Source organism: Adiantum capillus-veneris, chromosome 4 (assembly GCF_014529385.1).
Source record: "Adiantum capillus-veneris isolate H3 chromosome 4, ASM1452938v2, whole genome shotgun sequence".
NCBI lineage: Eukaryota > Viridiplantae > Streptophyta > Polypodiopsida > Polypodiales > Pteridaceae > Adiantum > Adiantum capillus-veneris.
In genome coordinates, this window is record NC_140934.1 from 143966575 (window position 1) to 143988955 (window position 22381).

General features: G+C 41.4%; 1 protein-coding gene and 1 long non-coding RNA gene across 3 annotated transcripts; one reads left to right on the top strand and one right to left on the bottom strand.

The window, feature by feature from the left end:
• Positions 1 to 3717: 3717 nt before the first annotated feature.
• LOC147460096 (sugar transport protein MST4-like) lies at positions 3718 to 6328 on the top strand. 2 transcript variants are annotated; one of them, XM_086511229.1, is made up of 5 exons: positions 3718 to 3776; positions 4004 to 4194; positions 4302 to 4621; positions 4750 to 5397; positions 5494 to 6328. In XM_086511229.1, the coding sequence occupies exons 2-5, from the start codon at positions 4056 to 4058 to the stop codon at positions 5938 to 5940; spliced, it is 1554 nt and encodes a 517-aa protein (XP_086367355.1). In that variant the 5' UTR covers positions 3718 to 3776; positions 4004 to 4055; the 3' UTR covers positions 5941 to 6328. The 2 variants fall into 2 exon arrangements, with proteins under 2 accessions (XP_086367355.1, XP_086367354.1); XM_086511228.1 differs by having other exon boundaries at positions 3760 to 3776; positions 3996 to 4194.
• A 1451-nt stretch (positions 6329 to 7779) lies between these two features.
• LOC147460097 (uncharacterized) lies at positions 7780 to 9147 on the bottom strand (the record flags this gene model as incomplete). The annotated part of the gene is made up of 3 exons (XR_015187748.1): positions 7780 to 8178; positions 8522 to 8581; positions 8979 to 9147. It is a non-coding gene; the product is annotated as an uncharacterized LOC147460097 (long non-coding RNA).
• Between the last annotated feature and the right edge of the window lie 13234 nt (positions 9148 to 22381).

Genomic DNA, 22381 nt, shown 5'->3' on the forward strand with positions numbered 1-22381 from the left:
ATTCCTAGAAGCTACACACCTCTACCTACTCCGCCAGGAGCCACCCCACTCGACACTCCTCGCTTCGGGGCCCAGACGCCGGTGGAGACACCTGACGTCCGTACCCCCATCGACACGCCGCTAGAGACCCCTGCCGGGACACCCAGGTTCACGCGTCACCGGCCAGAGGACTTGTCTTACTCCGTCGACTTCAGCGGCGGCATCATCATGGATGATGACGGCAAGAAGGTGATCTCGCGCATGCGTGGTCTTTGCTCTCAGCTGTTTAGACACTACATACTAAACAAATGGAGTGAAGTACCAAGTGATTTAAAAAACAGAGTCATCAGCATACTTCATGATGAGTTTCCCGTTCCAACACGGGATCAGCGCTTCAATGAAGACCTGATGAAGATTCGAATGCGCGAATACTGCAAACACAAGCGTTCTGAAGTGCAAAAAGCAATCAAGAATGGGTGGAACAGGCCAGATTGGCTGGCCAAAGAAGATTGGAAGAATGCGAAGAAAATAGCGCACGAGAATCTCGACAAGTGGAAGCAACAAAAGGATGCAGCCAGAGCGCGAGTAGAGGCAGGGAGCTCGCACCACTTGGGGAGCGGTGGATGGGCATCATTTGAGGCCGATTTTGTAAGTGTTTTCGCATTGCTCTTTATGTTCGATAGTTAAGGGTTTATGAGTTTTTTAATTCTAACATAATGAAATCTTTGTATGTTTTGACAGTGGTCGATGACAGGACGTGATCCCACACCGTACGAGCGCGAGTACGCAGGCAGGAAGGGCTTAAACGCCCTGATGGACATTCTCAGTTCTCGCGGCCGCATGGTTAGTATTAGGGTTTACTCTTTTCTATTTTTTGTATTGTTTTATAAATGTCGTTATATGTTTATACTTACTGAAAGCTGTCTTATTGTCTTTTTTTGCAGAATCCGACAGATACGCCGCTTGGACGCGATGAGACGTCTGACTAGACGACGTCAGTTTAGCCGTAGCTAGATAGCATTAGTTTAGGGTTTCTCATAGCTTATGTATCATGAGACGGATTTTATATGTCTTTTTGAACCATGTATATTATTACATTTGTCACCGCAGTTCCTTTTGCCAATCAATTCTTTATGCCTATGATGTTGTACAATTGTCATTATTACATTTGCCAATCAATTCATTTTGCCTATGATGTGTACAATTGTCAATTTTGCAAACAATGCATCTTGTGGGTGACTATTTTGGGTCTATTATCTACCCTTGCACTTTTTTTAAAAAGTGAATCAAGTACAATATGGTTGATGGGTGGCAGGGCATTCAATGCCCTGCCACCAAAAAAAAATTCTCTCGGGCGTCGCTATAACCGTCGCTATTTATGGCTCTGTAGCGTCGCTATGAGCGTCGCTATAGTCTTCTGTGTAAACGTTGCTATAACCGTCGCTATGAGCGTCGCTATGAGCGCCGTTATGCACGTCTCTATATAGCGACGCTTATAGCGATGCATATAACGACGCTCTCGTAGCGACGCTCGTAGCGACGGTTTTAGCGACGCCGAGGGTTATAAAAACCCAGTGTATTTCCATCGCTAACAGCGTCACAAGAGCACACAACCTCTTGTAGTGAGCGCCGCCGTCGGCAGCACAGATAACAGTCGGAAAAATGAAAAATTTCGACAGGATTTTAGTGGGTTTCCAAGTCGCTCTAAACCGGATTCTTTGTGATCATGTTAAGTGTAATCATGTAAATGTGTCAATAAGACCTTGTGATCACACAAATTTGTGGTAATTACGTAAATATTAAATCTGTGATTATGTAGTCAAGAAGGAGCAAGGACAAGTGTATTAAAGAGTACGGCATATTACTTGTAGTAATATTCTCATACATAGTGAAGAAAGAGTAAGTACAAGTGTATAAAAAAATTGGGACAAATTGTTGCATCTTCAAATTGATGAATAATAAGACTTTGGGGATGATAGGCAAGTTCCAACCGCTTAGCTCATGTAAAACAAAAAAGCCTAATCCATCAAGCATTGATCCACTTGTTGGATTAACAACTATGGTCATTGGATTAACAAACTAATCCACCACCAATTTAGAGGTCACACTCATGGATGCTGCCTCAATTAAAAGGTCACACTCATGGTCACCCTAGATAGCACACAAGAACATACGAACCACCATTTTTAATTTTGTATATTCTTGTGTTCTATCTAGGGTGGCGCCACAAAAGTCCAGGGGATTGCATGGCAAATGCGTGATAAGAGAGGGCCACCATCTAGAAGTGAAGGGGATCCCTGTCTTCGAGGGACAGTCGAGGAATGCATGACTAGAAGCACGAAGAGAAAAGTGGTTGGCTGTAGTTAAAAAAAGAAGGCCGAGTGGAGCAGGGAGAAGACAGGGGCAACACTAGCTTAAAGAGGCTATGGTTGGAAGGGCCAGGTGATGACGCTAGTACGTGCTACAGAAGGAGAACCTGTAACACTAGGGCCAAAAATGGCTCAAAAAGGGTTGTGTAAGGAATTGGTGAGCTTGCTAATTAACAGCGCCATTGACGGTCAAAACGGCAAATTTAGCCGTTTTGGTTATTTAAAGTATAGCTATGCTATATAAAGCGTATCTGGGTACATATCTCTAAATATTCAAAAAGATACTCATTTTTAGGCCCCCCAACCCACTATGCACCACCAGAGTCTGTCCCCTACATCGCTCGTGCTAGGATTTGGAGCATGCGTTGTCAGGCATCACGACTTTGTTAAGAATGAGTACTGGTAGTCATTCTAAACAATGGTCTCTCTTTTCTTTCTTCCTTTTTTTCCCTTTCATTTTTGGATTACATAAGTAGTCCTTAGTAAAGGGTTGATTTTTTAGTACAAATCTGGACCATTGAAAAAAGCTTGCCGATTCATGCCACATGGCAAGTTAATGATAATAAATTTTATTTTAAATTAATTTTTGTAAGCACATGTGAGAGGGTGTTGACATTTGTGTACCTGACTTCAAAGAAAGATTCTATGTTTTTGTAATATATTGTAAACTAAATGGTTGATTGTTGTCACACTTTTTTTCAAAAAATAAAATTTTTTATTGTGATACTACATGTTTTCAAGTAATAGTGTCACTTTCTATTCTTTCCTCTCACAAAGGCACCCTCATTATGAAATTCTTCTCAATAGCCTTATGTAGGCCATAGTGACGATTGTCATGTGACCATTGTTCACCCAAAAGCTATTTCAGCAACCAATGGATGAAAGAAGATGTTTTTTCGGTTTTGTACACTAAATTCCTCCAAATTTAGCCGGTTTCCATCAAGGTGACCCTCCACACTAGCCTTCGATTTTCAAAAAAAATTGTCCTTTGAAAATATAGTAAAGGTCAGTTTTCTATGAACACTAGATGAGACTCGCTACAACTTGCCAAAAACCTTTTCTTAATTGAAGAGAATAAGGAGACACTAAAAGGTCAAAATTTGAAGCATTTGTATGTATTCACACTAAAACTTATGAAACGTTGTCAATTTTCTTCAAGGCAAACTGAGAACTTTCTTTTCACACGTGAACATTAATTGAAATCTATTTTAGGTTTAAGTTTGCTAAGGGGTCCTTTAGTTTGTCATATGTTTATATTTATATTTATAGATAATATGACGGAAGGAGGAGCCCTTTACACGTGTCGCAATCTGCGACCTGAAGATTAAAGTTCAAAACTAAAAAAAGCCCCTTTGCACGCGATAAAGAAGGAGAGAGGCGGGGAGAGAGAGGCCGCCTTCGCCCTACTAGTATATTTATAGATACAAGGTACATGACTAGATTTACTCGTTAGTTCAAATGTTTTAGAATGCAGATATACACAAATTACGATATTGGACCATTCCCCTTGATCCATCATCTGAATTTGATGGATCACCCATCTCAATTTGATGGGTGATCCAGCATCTCAATTGCATTATTTATGCTTACGTAGTGATTGATCGAGCACCTTAATTACATTAATTAAGCGTATTTAAAGTGAGTCAGGATGGCAGGTATCATGGCACTGCAGCAGAAGCGTCAATTGCAGATCGTCTTTTCGGAAACATGGCAGTTGGCAGTGTCGTAGTAGAAGCAAACAAAGCAGCGCCGCCGCCGGCGCCACAGATAACAGCTTATGTGGTGTTCACATGCATTATGGCCAGCAGCGGCGGCCTTATGTATGGATATGACCTTGTCATTGCTGGTAATTAAAATGCATGTCTGTTTAATTACTCAACTAAGTACTACACATATAGAGCACATCATGTATTTGTGTCAGTATGTTTATATGTTTGTACCTCTTGCCTGCAGGGGGCATTTCAATTATGGATGATTTTCTGCTCAAATTCTATCCAAGTGTGTACATGCATAAGAAGAATGCCCAGGAAGACAACTACTGCAGGTACAACAACCAAGTCTTCCAGCTATTCAGCTCCAGCCTCTACCTAGCAGCTTTGATCTCCACCTTCTTCGCGTCCGTGGTAAGCAAAAAGCTGGGAAGGAGGGTAACCCTGTTAGGTGCAGCCATGTTCTTTATCATCGGCACAGTCATTGGCACCGCAGCAGAAAACCTTGCCATGATCGTTACTGGTCGGGCCCTTCTCGGATGTGGAATTGGCTTCGCCAACCAGGTACTATTATAGGCTATGCGTAGCAAGTCTCGATAAGATTTGAGTTTCACATTACTACACCCATATAAACAGCTTTCAAATCTGATGGTTGAATGGGTATATAACATAGTAACATCTTATAACTGCAGGCGGTGCCAGTGTACTTGTCGGAGATAGCACCTCCAAGAATTAGAGGAGGCCTGAACATACTGTTTGGGGTGTATGTGACCATAGGAGTAGTCTCAGGCAGCATTGTAAACTACTTTGCAGCCAAGGTACATCCACGGGGATGGAGGCTCTCATTGGGAATAGCAGGAATCCCAGCACTTCTTCTCACACTCTTCACTCTTGTGATTGTAGAGACCCCCTTTTCTCTCATAGAGAGAGGCAAGCATGAGCAAGCGCGAGATGTGCTTTGCAGGATTCGGGGAACCACGGAAGTCTCCGCTGAGTTTGACGAGCTTATAGAGATCTGTAGGAGGCCGGCAGTCCAGGGCAGCCGAGGACATAGCTGGGAAAGCTTTAGGGAGTTTTTTTGTGAGAGAAGGCATAGAGGTGCCATGGTGGTGGCTTGCATGCTACCCTTCTTCCAGCAGGTGGCAGGCAATGATGCCATCTTGTTTTATGGGATTTTCCTCTTCAAGCTAGCTGGCTTTGGTGATCAGACATCCCTCTACTCAGCCATCATCATTGGTGGTTGCGCATTACTGTCGTGCTTGTTGACGATGCTGTTCATCGATAGACTCGGCCGACGTCCATTGCTTCTCATTGGCTGTGCTTTGATGGCTTCTGTTCTGGTATGCACTCACTCCTGACTAAGAAGTTTTCAAACTCTTCTTTTTGGATGTCATGCAACTCTCTCTCAAGCGAAGTATGGTGTTGGATCTTGCCAGGTGGTCCTCGGCAGCATCTTTGCAGCAACATTACGGGGTGATGTGAGGAAGTTCCCATTAGCAGAGAGTGTGACAGAAGTGGTGTTAGTTTGTATCTTTGTCATTGGCTTTGGAGTGTCGATTGGGCCACTTGCCTGGCTCATACCAAGCGAGATCCTCCCTCAAGATGTGCGGTTGGCCGGGCAAAGCATTGCCGTCTTTGTCAACATGCTGTTCAAGTTCATCATTGCCCAGACATTCTTGTCCATGTTGTGTGCCTTCAAGTTTGGAATTTTCTTCTTCTTTGCAGGCTGGAGTTTTGTGATTGCCACCTTCACCATACTCTTCTTGCCGGAGACGAAGCAGGTTCCTTTACACAAGATGGAAACCGTATGGCAGGACCATTGGTTCTGGAAGCAAATTGTGGGCCCACCATCACCGGTGCCGCCAAATTCTCCCATGTTGTGACTGTGATCATCTCCATCAAGGGACATGATGCTTTTAATAATGTTGGCATGTTACAAACATTCGTTTATTACAAACTGCAAGACCAGTTCCACAGAATTTCCTTGTAAGAAAAATTACCAAGTAGCACCCACACCCCCTCTACGAGAAGGTTAGCATGTACTTAAAATACCAGTTTATAGAATGCACACAGCAGGATAATAGCAATGTATAAAATGCTCATCAGTTTTAAGGGCCACCTTTTTTACTTGCCAGAGACAAAGCATCTTCATGTTTACAAGATCTGTGGAAACCGTGTCCACGACCAGCTATACAATTCCTTTTGTATTTTGTGATTGTTCCGAATAAAAATCAATAGCACAATGTCAGTGCCCTAATTTTTGATTGAGAAGCTGAGTCCAGCTATACAATTCCTTGTGCATATTGTGATTGTTCCGTAGCACATCATTGCCCTAATTTTGATTGAGAAGCTGAGTCCAGCTGTAGTGTTTGAGTATTAAAAGCATGGATTCTTGATCGATGGGAATGAGCAGCAGCCTGCATGGCCTGTCACATATGAGCAGAAACACAGAATTTGTTCATATACTTTCGCAATATTCCCGGGTCGATCCTAGCCACATAAGTGTTGTATACATGCTTCCTCTATTACAGAAGAAGTTTTAGAGTAATTCTCATGAGTGAAAAAACTGTTTTTCACATCATTTTTCACACATCAAAACAATGAAATATTCAAGGGAAAAAGATTGCTTTATTATCCCTCATGAGAAAATAACCTCTATTCTCACATTAAGTTTATATGTTTCACATGAGTGAAACTCAATGCCATTTCTTAGTGTATCTTTCACACATGAGAAAAAGAAAACTCACGTGAGTATTTATTGTATTATTGAGTCAATACAGATTATTGCATTAAGTAATTCCTTTCCCAAAGCTTTTGAATTTCTTTGCACAATTTAGACATCATCATAAAAACTAATTCATTGCAACACCAAGCAGTTAGTAATTGTGAAGGTATGCCTTCCTACTATACAAATCCAAAGAAGAATTTTTTTATAATATTAGTCAAAGTGTTCTTATCTTGCCTACTGTCCTATCCTATTTAGGTCTTTGTTGAAACTATTTGTTAATTCCTTAAAATTTTCATTTTACAAATATTTTTCTATGCTTTCTAATACTAAGGACACCAACTCAAGACCGTGAAGGTGAACACACATGCATTTGTTGACATTTGAGGGCTCTAGAGGACCACTAGCACAGGTCAAACAAGTAGACCCAAGGGGCAAAAATTGGCCAATAGTAGTTTCAACAAGGACTACAGCTCAAAGACAATCGGTGTGTAGGGATGCACATCGAAACGTTGGCAACTATAGAGGCTTTGAATTGCAGCATGGACGAGCAACAAAATCCATAGGAAAGCGGATGTGGGAGGTGGATATTTAGGTGTAACATAAATCCAAATAACACATCAGTCACATTATTAAGCCTAAACAATCAAGTCTCTTGCCACTTCTCTCAGAACAGTTTCAATTCATTGGGCAACCCTACAATATTGCCCACCTTAAGTACGTTCAAGGTTCGACCTTAGGAGTTGAATCATTTAAGACCAAGTTTGCAAACAATCAAGACAATGCTAGTTTGTCTTGCATTCTTTTCAAATGATTAAAATTTACTTCAGTTGATTACAGTTGGGCTGTAGCATTGGTTTTGTGCTTGATCAAATACCATTCACTACACAAGGGACCAAATGAAGGCTGCATGACATTAGCCAGAGAACAAGATTGGCAAAGCATCAAATTTATCAAATTTGTTTGCAATTGCGCATGGCTTTCTATCAACACAATACACAACAAAATATTATGGGATTTCTTTTATTTAATTGAAGTAAAATCTGAAGGCAGCTGTAACCTTGCTTGTGTCAAGCTAGCTTTCACCCTCAATTTTCAACTCCACTCATGGTGACAAGCATTCATAACTTACAAGACAAGCAAGGGCAATGACCCATACACCCTACGCGAAAATGTACAACAATGATTAATGGTGATTTTGCATCCCATGATAACTACATCTGAAAAAGAGCTAGCTTGAGAGCTCCTAAAAGTCATAAAAGAAGCTTCTCTTTTTACAACGACATTAGCTACACAATGATAAATCTCAGGCTCGAAAGCCCAAATTGTAGCCATGCTCAGACAGTCCACAACCAGCAAAATGTAACCTTCAGAACAAGGGAAACATGTGACCCTCCTGCACAAATTAAACCAGCACTATAAGTATATACACCATTCATTCAGTACACCCTCCAGATACATGTTACAAGAGCAGTCATACCATGCTAAATACCAAAGACCCTCTTAGATTGGATTGTACAAAAGCCTTTCATGCAAATCTAGACATCCCGCATCAACATCTTCATGAACCATGCTTGAAGTAAAATTAACACCTTCACACACGTCAAGCAGCTTGGGTGGGTCATCCAAGGGGAGCTCTGCCTAGTTTTATGGTAAAACATCTAGCTTTGCCACTTTGGAAGTTGAGATACAAATCAAAAGAGGGCAGGCATCACCTGCATCCATTCATACAACCTCACCTCCTACAGTTGGCTTCAATCTACCATGTGTATACCTGCACCTAAGCTCCTTCTCCGGTCCTGCACATGGCCAAATGGCATGAGCTTCACAACCACGAAAATGAAGCACCAGTTCACCTTGTATTTTATATGAGCTATTTCTTCCTGAACCGTGCTTGATATCGCTCGATTGCTTGCCAGTAGAGAGGAGAAAAACACGGAAAACAAAAGCAGAGGACGTACACAAGGCACATCAACTTGAAGATATGTTGTAATGAGCCCCTACATGCGTATCTACAGCAACCTTTTGTACTGTGGTGATGTCAGTGCCATAAGCCCCAGCAGACGACAACCCTAGCGGAGAGGTAGGTAGACCTACAGACCTAGATCACGCGAGCCTGTCAAACGCAGAGAGAGAGAGAGAGAGAGAGAGAGAGAGAGAGAGAGAGAGAATCGAAGGTGAATGAAGAGAACAAACCAGGCGTAGCTTTGGTAAGCCCCCGCTTGTAGTAGTGCACTCTATGCTTGCGCACGCATGTCTGCTCCGGCCACGACCTGCGTAATTTTGATCTGGTTAGAAAGTCACTGTGAGAGAAGAAATTTTTAACGTCGTACGAAACTATCCCGGTTGAGAGAGAAAAAGAGAGAGAGAGAGAGAGAGAGAGAGAGAGAGAGAGAGAGGTGTCAATGTGTCAGAAATGGGAAAAGGAAATTAGGAAAAAATCTCCCAAGTGGCGGGTAAAGACCAAAGGTTCAAGCGGCACCTTTTAAATTTCAATTTCAATTTTCATTTGTACATCAAATCAAAGGCAAGCCTCAAAACAATGTTAAACCCTAGGTTGGTGCCCACCGTCGGACAGTAGTGCCATCTGAGTACACCCTGGACCATGGTGTAAAAAGTCCCAGGATGCCAGAGTCGAAGGAAAGCCTCTCTGCGCTTCCGCATGCAGTCGGAGCTACCCTGGAGTCTCTCGAGCTGTCCTCTTAGTGCTTTGGTATATGCAATTGCTACACAACCCTTGCTTAAGTATTTGGATTTCTTGCACTATCATAGCCCCTACCCTACCCCTCTCAAAAAGAAATTTCAAAAGAGTAGAAATGTATTAGGAAAAAAGTTACAGAGTTACAAAGATCCCACAGGTAAGGCGTGGGACTGTCCTGATGCTCAGGTACAGCTTACAAGAGATTGAGCATTCTGAACCTAGCAGGGTGATGGAACAAAGGGGCAACAGAGCTTGATTTTTGCCATCGAATTGACTGCGATATAGAGGAAAAGGAGAGATCCCAAGATAGAGCTTCCTGTACTTTGTTACAGAGATTGAGGGCAAAAGACTTGAAGTCAAACTTAAGAAAACAAATGGGGTAGACAAACTGACTATTGAACACAGATGCATTCCTCTAATTCCAAATGGAGTAAGTACCCTCTCCAGATGGTCCACAGTGGTATATCTAGACCTTGGCAGCTACCCAATAAGAAATCCTGGAAGTCCATAGCTTTTAAATTAATTTGACTGGTAATGTTCTGCAAGGCTCTTAGTATTTCTTCATTCGCCTTACAATAGGTGCGGGTTGTCTTCCACAACTTTATGAAATCTGGTACAAACACCGTTACTCGCTCCTGCTTTGAGGGCTCTACTTCCATTCCATAACCCATTATGTAGGATGAGCCTACCCCTCTTAATTGCTACAAAGTTTTCGGATGAACTGTCCTCTAGCAGTCTCTTCTCAGTTCCACCGGCCTTTGTCAGAATCATTGAAGACAATAATATGGTCGAAGATATTAAGGATCATTATTTGGGAAAAGGGCAAACTATTACTGGCTCTGATAGGACTGATGGTCTTTTCTAGAAGAATCTCTACAATTATGGGACTCGGGGCAAACTAGAGAGTACACTTGACAAAACTACTCCTAGGGGGATTTTGCTAGAAAGCAATACTAGACAGGTTCGTTTAACTTGGTTGACTCCTCCAATAGATTGAAAGTAGCACCCTTTGTTTTCACACGTATCTCAGTTCATTATCCTCTTATATATGTATTATAGATGATAAGCTCACCAAGATTTGAAACCAATGGTTCCACACACACTCCTCTCTCCCTCTCATCAATTCAAAAAGTGATCAACACCACTTGGGCGAATGCCTTTTTGAGTCCTAACACTCCCTTCACCAACTAGTCTTGGGCAGTTCTTTCACACTTGTTGATGCACTTTATGTACCTGGGATAAAAAAGAACCTTTTAGATATATTTGCACATATGTATCTGCACTTGCTAGATTTGGTCTTGTTGTGAAATTTGTGGATGAGTCACAACAGATGTATAGTTCATGATCTCAATTTTCGTGGATGAAATTGTTGTATTTCGCAAAAACTCTTACTCATTAAATGCTACTTTCAAGATGAAAGACTTGGGGCTGTTTGCATCATTACTTGGGCATACAGTTTGAGCAGTGTGATGGTGGTATTGCCTTGTGTCAAACAAGCTACATAGAGACATTGCCAGGTAAGTTTGGACTTGAGGACTGCAAACCTATTGCTACTCCCTGGAAATAGGGTTCAAATTGAGTCTTCATGATACTGGTGATCATGTCGATGTCACTCTTTACCAAATTGTTGCTGGATGCCTTATTTATGTATACAACACGGGACAAAGAATAGCACATGGGTTAATCAAAGGCATCTTCTTCCGAATGGGAAGCAACAATGCCTTTTCAGTTTATCAATGATATGAATGCGCTATTGGGCAATGACAATCAATCAATGGCCATTTCTTTTGGAAAGCCCTTGACATCTTCTATATTGCCTCAAGATCGAAAGTTGATCATTCCTTTGGAATTGGCCACTACAGCCATATATGCAAATAACTTAAGAGTTGTTGGATGTCCCGCACATGTCTTCTTGGCTTGGTTTAGTCCAATCTTAATTGAGAAAACTTGCAAACATGCTGCAAAAACTTCCAAGCTCGTATGTTGATAGCATATTCCGAACTTCGAAAACTGCTATGCAGTATGTCGTATAGCGAAGCCTTGCTTCCTAGGAGTGTATCAATAAGATGAGACAGAACTGATACTTAATGCTCATAGCAAACAAGTACGCTTGTTGACACACATGTGTCCAAGTAGCGAAGAATCGACCTTGTACATTTTAAAATATCATAGAGAATCGGCCTTGCCGAATCGTGCACTTTATTGAGAATCGTGAGAGTGCCCACTATTGATAGAGATAGCATCTACATCGTAGCTATCAAGTGTCGACTATTGCCAAATACTGCTTGATCAAAGCAACTAGTTAGCATACCTATTGACTGCCCTTGGCAGTGAAAGTCATAGCATCCTATAGTATGGTTGTTGACTTGGGATTTAACTCCTAGCTATATACTTTGCCTATCCTTTGCAAGCTATAGATGCTTGGGTGTGATAATGCACCCAGTACAGATAGAGATAGAGATTTTGTCCCTGGTAGTCTTGCTGACGGATCCTTGCTCCATGGGTAAAACATGATTGATTTACCCCTTTCAGAATCAACCTTGTCAAAATGGCATGTGTTACTTGTACTACTAGGCAAAAAATCCCTTGTATGTGTTAGTTTGTTGGAGCCTTGCTCCTTAGTCCAAATTGTGGTAAAGACCATCTAAATCGGACGGAATGAACTGACCATGGTCAGACTTGACCCTTAAGGAGTCTCTCAGGGCACCATTGAAAGGCCACAGGATGGTCTGGCATGTGTTTCTCCTCCCAACCTCCCTACTTATAGCCCTTGGCCCTTGCAAGTAGGTCCCCTTAACTCATGCCTGGCCCTCAGCTCCTAGCCGTACTGAGCCATTGAGTCCCTGGCCCTTCGCCAACTGCCTGGTCCTACCATTGGCCTCACATTACTCCCCCCTTGGAGAATCGTCTTCGTCCTCGAAAACACAAGCAATGCTATCTTCATAAGAACACTAATGTTTTCCATCGTGACATCCCTCATGGATCCAACGGTGCGTGAGAGCGGAACCCGGTTTAGAAGGAGGTTCAATGAAATAACATCTTGATTTTCCACATTGTCGTCCCTGTGCAACCGTCTTGGTTAACCGACTCATAACCAACATAGCGTGAAAACTCCATGTAGAACTCACTTGAGAATGCTAAACGAGTTATCACAACTAAGAGGTGTTTAAATACAAACCCAGGTTTCAGACTTTCGAAAGATACTGGAACGTGCAATAAAACCTCTGCTCAACTTCCATGAAAGTAATATACTAACATACCCAGCGGCAGCAACCAAGTCCTTGACTTGATGTTGTTTCTTGCCAGTGGCCAACCTCATCAAAACTGATGATGAAGGTTGAGAACTTGAGAATAATAGGCAGAGACTAAAACTAGTCGCAACATGCCTTTCATCAAATAAAGCAAACTCCAAACCAGAAAGGTAATCGATCTAGTTGTGTCTGCTACAAATGGATGCGCGATGGCCCTACAAAATACTCATGATAACACAATACATACCATAAAACGATAAATCGGTATACCTGAATCGTTGCACACGCACATAATCAACGACATACGCGAACAGAGAGAGACATAGAGCAGGAGAGAGTACCTCCTAGAGCGGAGTGCTACGCCGGCACGACGAGAGAGAAGAGAGGAGAGGAGAGAAGATTGAGATGGACACTGGGTGCAATCTCCCCCCGTGCAAGAGTGACCATTTCCCTCTTGCACGTATTTCATTTATAGATTTCTTGAATGGTCAAATTGAGTACAAACTGGCCGGCCGGTCATAATTGGCCAAAGCTCATAAAAGAGCACTTGAATAATAAAATGTACATGATATACAAATACATTTGCATAGGCCAAGCTCGGTCTAGTCTTTTCCACCTGTCAGCTGCAATAAATCATAAAATATCATTTCTATAACATACCTCTCCGTTGGAAAGCAACTCTCCTCAGTTGCGAATATAAAAATCTGCAAACAATACTTGTCAAAAACAGTGATTAGTATGTTGTGTCAAAAACATCACGTAATAAAGAAAAATTTATGAAACCAAACAACATTAGCTTATGCCTGTCGTCATCCACATACTACCTATTCTAGTGTCCCACATACTTGAATCGTCGCACAATATGCACATGAGCGATCTCAACACGAGCATAGAGAGATAGAGAACATAATAGAGCGAGGGAGAACGTGCAAGCGCACCTCCTAGAGCGGAGTGCTACGTTGGCACGACGAGAGAGAGGAGAGGAGAAGGGAGAAGAAAGACACAAACACTGGGTGCAATCTCCCCCCGTGCAAGAGTGACCATTTCCATCTTGCACGTATTTAATTTATAGATTCTTGAATGGTCAAAGTGAGTACAAATTGGCCGGCCGGTCATAACTAGCCAAAGCTCATAAAGAGCACTTGAATAATCAAATATACATAAAATATAGTATCCTTCTGCATAATCCATTATCTGCTAATGCTTTTGCCACCTGCATTTTTTTGTTTGTTTATCAGTCTACTTTATCTATGCTATTAAGTTAGAACTGCAAAAATTTTCTTTCAGCTCAATTGTCTCACATTTTTCTCAGTTATATACGAATCCCCTCTATAGTTGTCATTACAAGTTTATGACTAATTATTAACCTCACACTAAAACATTTTGGATTTGGTAGCTATACGTTGGCGTAAGTTTGCTAGTTGCAGCATTTGTACCTCTCCCCATATGCCAAAATGGTATATATAAATTCAAATACAGTATACTCTCCTGGTATATACATCAAATATGTGATTCCTCTTTTCATATTTCATTTCTCTGTATTGTGTTCTAACATAAATACTCAAACACTGCTAAGGTTATCACTTCTCATTATATTGAAAGGAATTTTTATTGAGATGATTTTTCTATAAGCTATGCAGCTACTCATGTAAGCTAAGGTGCTCTGGGATACTGAACAACAATTTGTAAGTACTTGGTTATATTGCACAATGGTGTCCAGCATATAGTACATATTCTTTTCTCCTTTATGACTTGTCTAGTCCATTGGTCACATGCACACAGATTCGCCGATTTAGGCAGTGTGTAGATACTCATCTTGGTGCAGATCTGCAGATTTAGGCAACACATTGATAAATTGCAGATTCAAGATTTTTTTAAAACTTATACCAAATGCAGATTCGCCGATTTAGGCAGCATTAGTGCAGATCCGCCCATTTAGGCAGCACGTCTTATTGGTGTAGATTCGCCGATTTAGGCAACACAAATCACAAAATCATGCTGCAGTGGCTGGCCACCACTGTAACTGGTATGATTTTGTTACCCGGGTATAGAAAATGAAAGATATTTTGAATTTGGATTTGGAATTGGTACATGATGATTTTCTGCTGCGACAGTATTTATGGAAGTGAACTTGAGATTGATGAGAATTGATTTATACAATGATGAGTGTGACCAATGATATCCTGATTCATCAGGGTATGACATATACTGCTTATTCTAGTGGTCTGGGACACTAGAATAGGTAGTATGTGGATGACGGCATGCATAAGATAATGTTTTTTAGTTCATATATTATGTGATGTTTTTGACACAACGTACTAATCACTGTTTTTGACAAGTATTGTTTGCAGATTTTTTCTTAGCAACTGAGGACAGTTGCTTTCCAACGGAGAGGTATGTTATAGAATTATTAGCTATTGCAGCTGACAGGTGGCAAGAGCATCAGCAGATAATGGATTATGCAGAAGGATGTTATATTTTATTTCTATTTGATTATATCAAGTGCTCTTTGTGAGCTTTGGCCAATTATGTCCGGCAGACCAATTTGTACTCACTTTGACCATTCAAGAATCTATAAATTAAATACGTGCAAGAGGGAAATGGTCACTCTTGCACGGGGGGAGATTGCACCCAGTGTCTACCTTATTCTTCTCTCCTCTCCACTTCTTCTCTCTCGTCGTGCCGGCGTAGCGGCTTGTAGTATATTGTTTTTCGATATTTTGCAAGGCAGCCACGCATCCTGTTGTAGCGTGCGCCTGCACGTTTCTCCCTCGCTCTATTCTATTCTCTATCTCTCTATGTTCGTGTTGAGATCGATCATGTGCGTATGCGACAATTCAGGTATGTTGATCTATAGTTTTATGGTATGTATTGTGCTATCATGAGTACTTTGCAGGGCAACCACGCTCCCGTTTGTAGCACAATCTCCCCCTGTGCAAGAGTGACCATTTCCCTCCTGCACGTATTTAATTTATAGATTCTTGAATGGTCAAAGTGAGTACAAACTGGCCGGCCGGACATAATTGGCCAAAGCTCACAAAGAGCACTTGAATAATCAAATAGACATAAAATATAACATCCTTCTGCATAATCCATTATCTGTTGATGCTCTTGCCACCTGTCAGCTGCAATAGCTAATAATTCTATAGCAGATTGCACCCAGTGTCTGCCTTATTCTTCTCTCCTCTCCACTTCTTCTCTCTCGTCGTGCCGGCGTAGCACTCCGCTCTAGGAGGTGCGCCTTCAGGCTTCCTGTCTCTCTCTCTCGCCCTCGATCTCTCTTTGTTCGCGTATATCGCCGATTATGTGCTCGTGGATTCGTCAGGTATGGAGATTTGTCCGTTTTACGGCTTGTAGTATATTGTTTTTCGGTATTTTGCAGGGCAGCCACACATCCCGTTGTAGCGTGCGCCTGCACGTTTCTCCCTCGCTCTATTCTATTCTCTATCTCTCTATGTTCGTGTTGAGATCGATCATGTGCGTATGCGACAATGCAGGTATGTTGATCTATAGTTTTATGGTATGTATTGTACGCTCCCGTTTGTAGCAGTGGTATCAGAGCTAGCAAAAAGTTCTTGGTGATATGGACATCACCTTCACAAAGAGAATCATGATAACGATCATACCCTAGAGCTAAGCATACTTATTTCTGTAATTTTGTTGGCAACAATGTTGTTTATCAAATTGCATGTTTATTTTTTCTTTCTTAGTTTGGTCGCTATGTGGTTTAGTTAAGCAAGACCACCTTGATCAATGGCTTAACTAGATTTTATGAAGGATAGTTTAATTACGATCCCGTGATTTAGCAACTGTGATGCATGCAACCAATTGCCCATAAGGTGATGGAATAAGAAAAAAAAAGAGAAATTTAAATGTAGTGGGATTATATATAGTTATTAAGAGAATGATAATAAATAATTTTAAAAAAATCATGTATATGTAATTGGTAAGAAGAAGATGATTAAGAGGGTAGATTAGAAACGTCATAGGTATGAAACTAAAAGAGGAGAAGGTTGCATGCTTTGAACAAGAAAGAGGAAAAGAAGAAAAGTAGAGATTTATGCGACATCATAGGAACAATCCCAAGAGACCCTTGAGACATGCTTAACAAGTCTCACACTCCAAGACAAATCATGTCCTTAAGAGGAATCTGCTATGATCAATCCCCCACACCTTGGAAGGAGGAGAGGGAAAACTTGAAGCCTGACTCTTTCGTAGTGGGAACTTACCCCAAACGAAGCCTTCAAAAGAAGAGAAAAAAAACCAAACAAACAAAGGTCTGTATGCATCAACACAACGGACCTTAGCCGAAACAACCACCATCAGCGGCAGTAGCAACGGTGGACGACGGCGGTTAGCAGTGACGGCCAACTACAATACATCGCCAACAAGAGAGCGGGGAGAACTACTGGTAGATGGAGAGCATGAGCCTCTACCAGAAACGTGGATAACTACGGCCTGCCATTATTGGCCTCTCTTTCTCGATAAAAACTACCCTTGCAGGTTTTTGCCATGCATCGGCGGTGAACTACCCACTGCCTTCTTCACGCCGCCATGCAACAATAATGCATGCAGAACTAGAGCGGCTGGACTCTCAACTACCTTTTGTAGAAGCAGTCTATCGCATCACCAAACCTCAACACTTTCCCCCCCTTTGACTTGCATTCACAGGCGACATCAGTAGTACGAGCAATATGCAGGCTGCAGCCCCTCCAACTCAACCCAACCACCAACACGTCCTCAACCACTCCTTTTCCAATCCTCATAAGTTGAACAATCACATATCTGAACCAGCGATAACCGTTTTCTTTCTCTCTCTCTCTCTCTCTCTCTCTCTCTCTCTCTCTCTCTCTCTCTCTCTCTCTCTCTCTCTCTCTCTCTCTCTCTCTCTCTCTCTCTCTCTCTCTCTCTCTCTCTCTCTCTCTCTCATGGCGGTGCCAGTCTGTTGTAAATCACTGCTAACCACACCTTTTTTGATGCATGGCCTCGTGCTCATGTGGGCCTACTCCACTCATGTGGCTATCACCCACTGCAGCCGCCTTTGTGACCACGAGCTTCAGTACACTTTCAGCCCTCCAACTGCCCCCTCCCTCCCTTGCGCATGCAGAACAATAACATCTCTCTCTTCCTTCCTCGCCAACAAGCATGCGAGTTAACCAACCACTCCCACATGGTGTTCCCCCTTAACTACCTTCCTCTGATTCTCTTTTGTAGAGCATGCACGAAGCACTGAGTCCCTCTTTGCTTGTGGTGCCCACACCACGCTCTCTCTCTCTCTCTCTCAGTACGGTCGTAAACCACTGCCATGCAGTGGTTCTTTCACTCACCACCCACCACCTGGTTGTGTTTTGATAACCGCATGCGCACCAAGGGTATCACCCAAGGCTTCATGCGCTAACTACCACTCCTCCTTAAGATAACACTGACTGATCCTCCCAGCTCAGACCCACACATTGCAACACTGCGCATGCAAAAGAGACATGACGACCATTTTTATTAGTTTGATTTTTTTTTCTCAATCACCTCACCCTCTAGCTGCAAAAGCTCAGTCATCATCCCTCTCTTTCCTATTGTGATGAACCAGCCCCGTCAGTCTCTCTTGCTCTCTTGTCTGACGACTGCTGCACATACTCTTGGAGCACTAATGGCTTGACGAGTCCTGCCGCGTGTGGCGGGCTGCTAACCGATGAGAGAGTGCCAAACCTTCCCCTCAAGCACATGAACCATCCCTCCCACCTTGTCGCGACTAGCTCTCTCGCTCTGAGTTGCCAACCCCTGATGAGCAAGTTTCACAGCAGCCTTCGGATACTGACTCTCTCTCTCTCTCTCTCTCTCTCTCTCTCTCTCTCTCTCTCTCTCTCTCTCTCTCTCTCTCTCTCTCTCTCTCTCTCTCTCTCTCTCTCTCTCTCTCTCTCTCTCTCTCTCTCTCTCTCTCTCTCTCTCTCTCTCTCTCGCTCTCTCTTTGTTCCATCATCTCAGGGGGGCACTTGAGAAAGCCAGGCTGAAAAGCAATCTTTGCACGCAGGATTCATTTAGGTGAACATGCACATCAACGAGCCTCGGCATGATCACAGCACTTCCAAAATTCACGACATGAACTAGAAGTGTGCTTATTACCATATCACCCATTGAGATAGATGTTATTTTCCCTTTGCTCATTTCCACTGAGCCAGCAATAATGTATTTGTCAGTGACAATGCTTTTGTTGCGAATCACAAAATTGTTCTCGGGAAACATGTTGCAGTTGATCCCCTTACCCTGATGAAAGAAGTGGCAGGGAAGCTAGGGAGGAGCTCGGTGAGTCAAGCACTTTTCTAGAAACATTAGTGGGGCAGGACCCTTGGCCCTTGGGAACACTCTCTCTCCCCCTCGGATCACCACAAGGCAGACACTATCGAAGCTCCTCAACGACTGATAAATACAGCGTTAGCAACTGCTTGTACTGCTTCATCTTGCCCTACCACTCGTTGATGCAAACGATCAGCAAAACCTATCTATCGCTCCTTCTCGTTTTGGCCCAGACGGCTCACAGGAATGCCTCTCCATCTGCCCACCACCTCAGCTATTTGATCAGGACCCACTGTTTCTATAAGTATAGTATTATCAATAGTATTTTATTTTATTGATTGTTACATTGTACTCACATTTGCACATGCTTGATCAACACGGTCAATCGCTTTTTGAGGAAGGTGTCAATAACATATGGACTTGAAAACTGAGTAGCTACAGCCAAGGCCTTATCCATTATGCGAAAACCTTGGTGTAATTGATATTCCCTTTTTGACACCATCAAGGATGCTTAGTGTGTCGGCTACATTGGGTTCAGTAACATGCACCTGCTGAAAGAGCCTTTCTAAAGCTGCATCTCATTAAACATATTTCATGTAATGTTTTGCGATTGTTGCCCCAATACATCTAAGATTACCTTCAACAAGCAATGACTTTCACAAGTCTGTTGTAATCATAAATCCATGTATGCAACTTGCTCCTAGCACAAGATGTATTTTATTGATAAACAGAAGAAGTTTTCCGCCAATTTGCTTTGAATCCTTTGAAAGAGCCTCAAAGCGTGTTTCCATATCTCCATGACGGGTTGCATCGGTAATTAAAGCACCCACATCCAAAGCTTTTACTTTCATGTCGAAGAGAATGCTTGGCGCCTCTCTCCTGGCTATTTTCAGAGCAAGGCCTCTGACTACTGTAGCTTTTCCAACTCCTGGATTCCCAACAAGCATCACATTCATGCAGGATCTCTCAATAAGGATGCAAATGATGCTACCAATCTCATCATCTCTGCCATAGGAATTAATTTTGCGTTGGTATTTATTTGTTGGCCCAATCTACTGTTTGTCCTCTGGCCTTTACATGATATACCCTCGTGATATTATGACTAAAACTAGTCAATGCCCTTTACACAATTTAGTTTTTTACAAAAAGGTAAACTAAATAAATCAAGAGGATTGAATGTTAGAGACAATAGTTTGCAATATCAAGAGGACTGCTACATCTATTCAAAACAAAACAATCGGTAATATATGGATTTCATCTCACTTTTTGCTCAATCCAAGGCTAATCATAGTAGATGCCTGTAAGTAATCAGTGAAATTCTGGCTCTTACATTGAGCTAGACACTCGAATCAAATCTGGTTCCTACATTTTTTTGTTTGTTTATCAGTCTACTTTATCTATGCTATTAAGTTAGAACTGCAAAAATTTTCTTTCAACTCAATTGTCTCACATTTTTCTCAGTTGTATACGAATCCCCTCTATAGTTGTCATTACAAGTTTATGACTAATTATTAACCTCACACTAAAACATTTTGGATTTGGTAGCTATACGTTGGCGTAAGTTTGCTAGTTGCAGCATTTGTACCTCTCCCCATATGCCAAAAATGGTATATATAAATTAAAATACAGTATACTCTCCTGATATATACATCAAATATGTCATTCCTCTTTTCATATTTCATTTCTCTGTATTGTGTTCTAACATAAATACTCAAACACTGCTAAGGTTATCACTTATCATTATATTGAAAGGAATTTTTATTGAGATGATTTGTCTATAAGCTATGCAGCTACTCATGTAAGCTAAGGTGCTTTGGGATACTGAACAACAATTTGTAAGTACTTGGTTATATTGCACAATGGTGTCCATCATATAGTACATATTCTTTTCTCCTTTATGACTTGTCTAGTCCATTGGTCACATGCACACAGATTCGCCGATTTAGGCAGTGTGTAGATACTCATCTTGGTGCAGATCTGCAGATTTAGGCAACACATTGATAAATTGCAGATTCAAGATTTTTTTAAAACTTATACCAAATGCAGATTCGCCGATTTAGGCAGCATTAGTGCAGATCCGCCCATTTAGGCAGCACGTCTTATTGGTGTAGATTCGCCGATTTAGGCAACACCAATCACAAAATCATGCTGCAGTAAGATCTACTACATGTTTGACATAAAATTTGAGTATGCTTATGTGACAAAGTACTTACAAACAATTTTTCTAGTATCCCAAAGCACCTTAGCTTGCATGAGTAGGTGCATAGCTTATGGACAAGTTAGCTCAGTAAAAATTCCCTTTCAATACCAATAGAAGTCATGACCTTAGTAGTGTTTGAGTATGCAGCTTAGAACACACTGCCGAGAAATGAAATATGAAAAGAGGAATGTATTTTATGTACATACAAGGAGGGTATACCGTTTTTGAAAATATATATACCAGTGTGTGTGGGGAAAATAGGCACAAATAATAGAAAGTTGTACTGGCATTGTAATAATGTTTCAAGAGGGGTTATATCAGAATGCATTACGGAGTGTCGTACCTGGATTTTGATATGAGACCATTATAGTTAGATGTATCTGCATTTTCTAAAAGAAACAAAGCACTAAAAACATTTGCTTGTTCAATTTAAGAAGACGTTAATAATTGCAGATTAAATGCATTAACATTTGAAACATCATGAAGGAAAAATTTGATGCAAAGTTTTTTTTGCCAAGAAAAGAGAATGAAAGTAGACAACTTGAAGTATAAATGAGCGGATAAGGGAGGTGTGATATAAATTGACAAGGTGGTTTTCAAGATTGGGATGACCAGTGGATATCGGTCTTCAGATAAAGTGAGGCCACACTCAATGTAAGAATGTTAGGAGCAGTCAAAAGCATAGAGTTGTTGGGGTATAGAGTTGTGAGAATGTCTGGAGGTTCTCTAAGAGCATTGGGCTTAGTTTTACAAACATGTTTCTCAAAGACAATAACAAATTAAATAATAATCTAAGTGCACACTCAAGACATTAACCTTTATAGGCTATTAATGATAAAATGATGTGAAGTTGGTGTCCTAAATAGGTAGACTTGAGCAAAAACAAGCAAATAACAATAAAATATTTTGCATCACGTGTTACAAATCCGAAGCAAAACAATAAGTAAATGTTGCCATTGATGTGTGAGCTAACAATGATGTCAGAAACAAATGCTAAAAGTTTGACCCAACATTTAATATTTCATTTATGTTCACTTTAAACCTCAGTCTTTGGCAAAGAAATGGTCATTTTGATTTTTTTTATTTTTTTTTTGGTATCCTCTCTAAAGGTCCAATATCATGATGTCCATGCCAATGAGACGTTTTAAAAGCAAGCAAG

Coding starts and splice junctions, on each gene's coding strand:
- LOC147460096 (XM_086511229.1), top strand. CDS start 4,056: ATGGCAGTTGGCAGTGTCGTAGTAGAAGCAAACAAAGCAGCGCCGCCG. Junction 4,622..4,749: donor GAATTGGCTTCGCCAACCAG/GTACTATTATAG, acceptor TTATAACTGCAG/GCGGTGCCAGTGTACTTGTC. Junction 5,398..5,493: donor CTTTGATGGCTTCTGTTCTG/GTATGCACTCAC, acceptor GGATCTTGCCAG/GTGGTCCTCGGCAGCATCTT.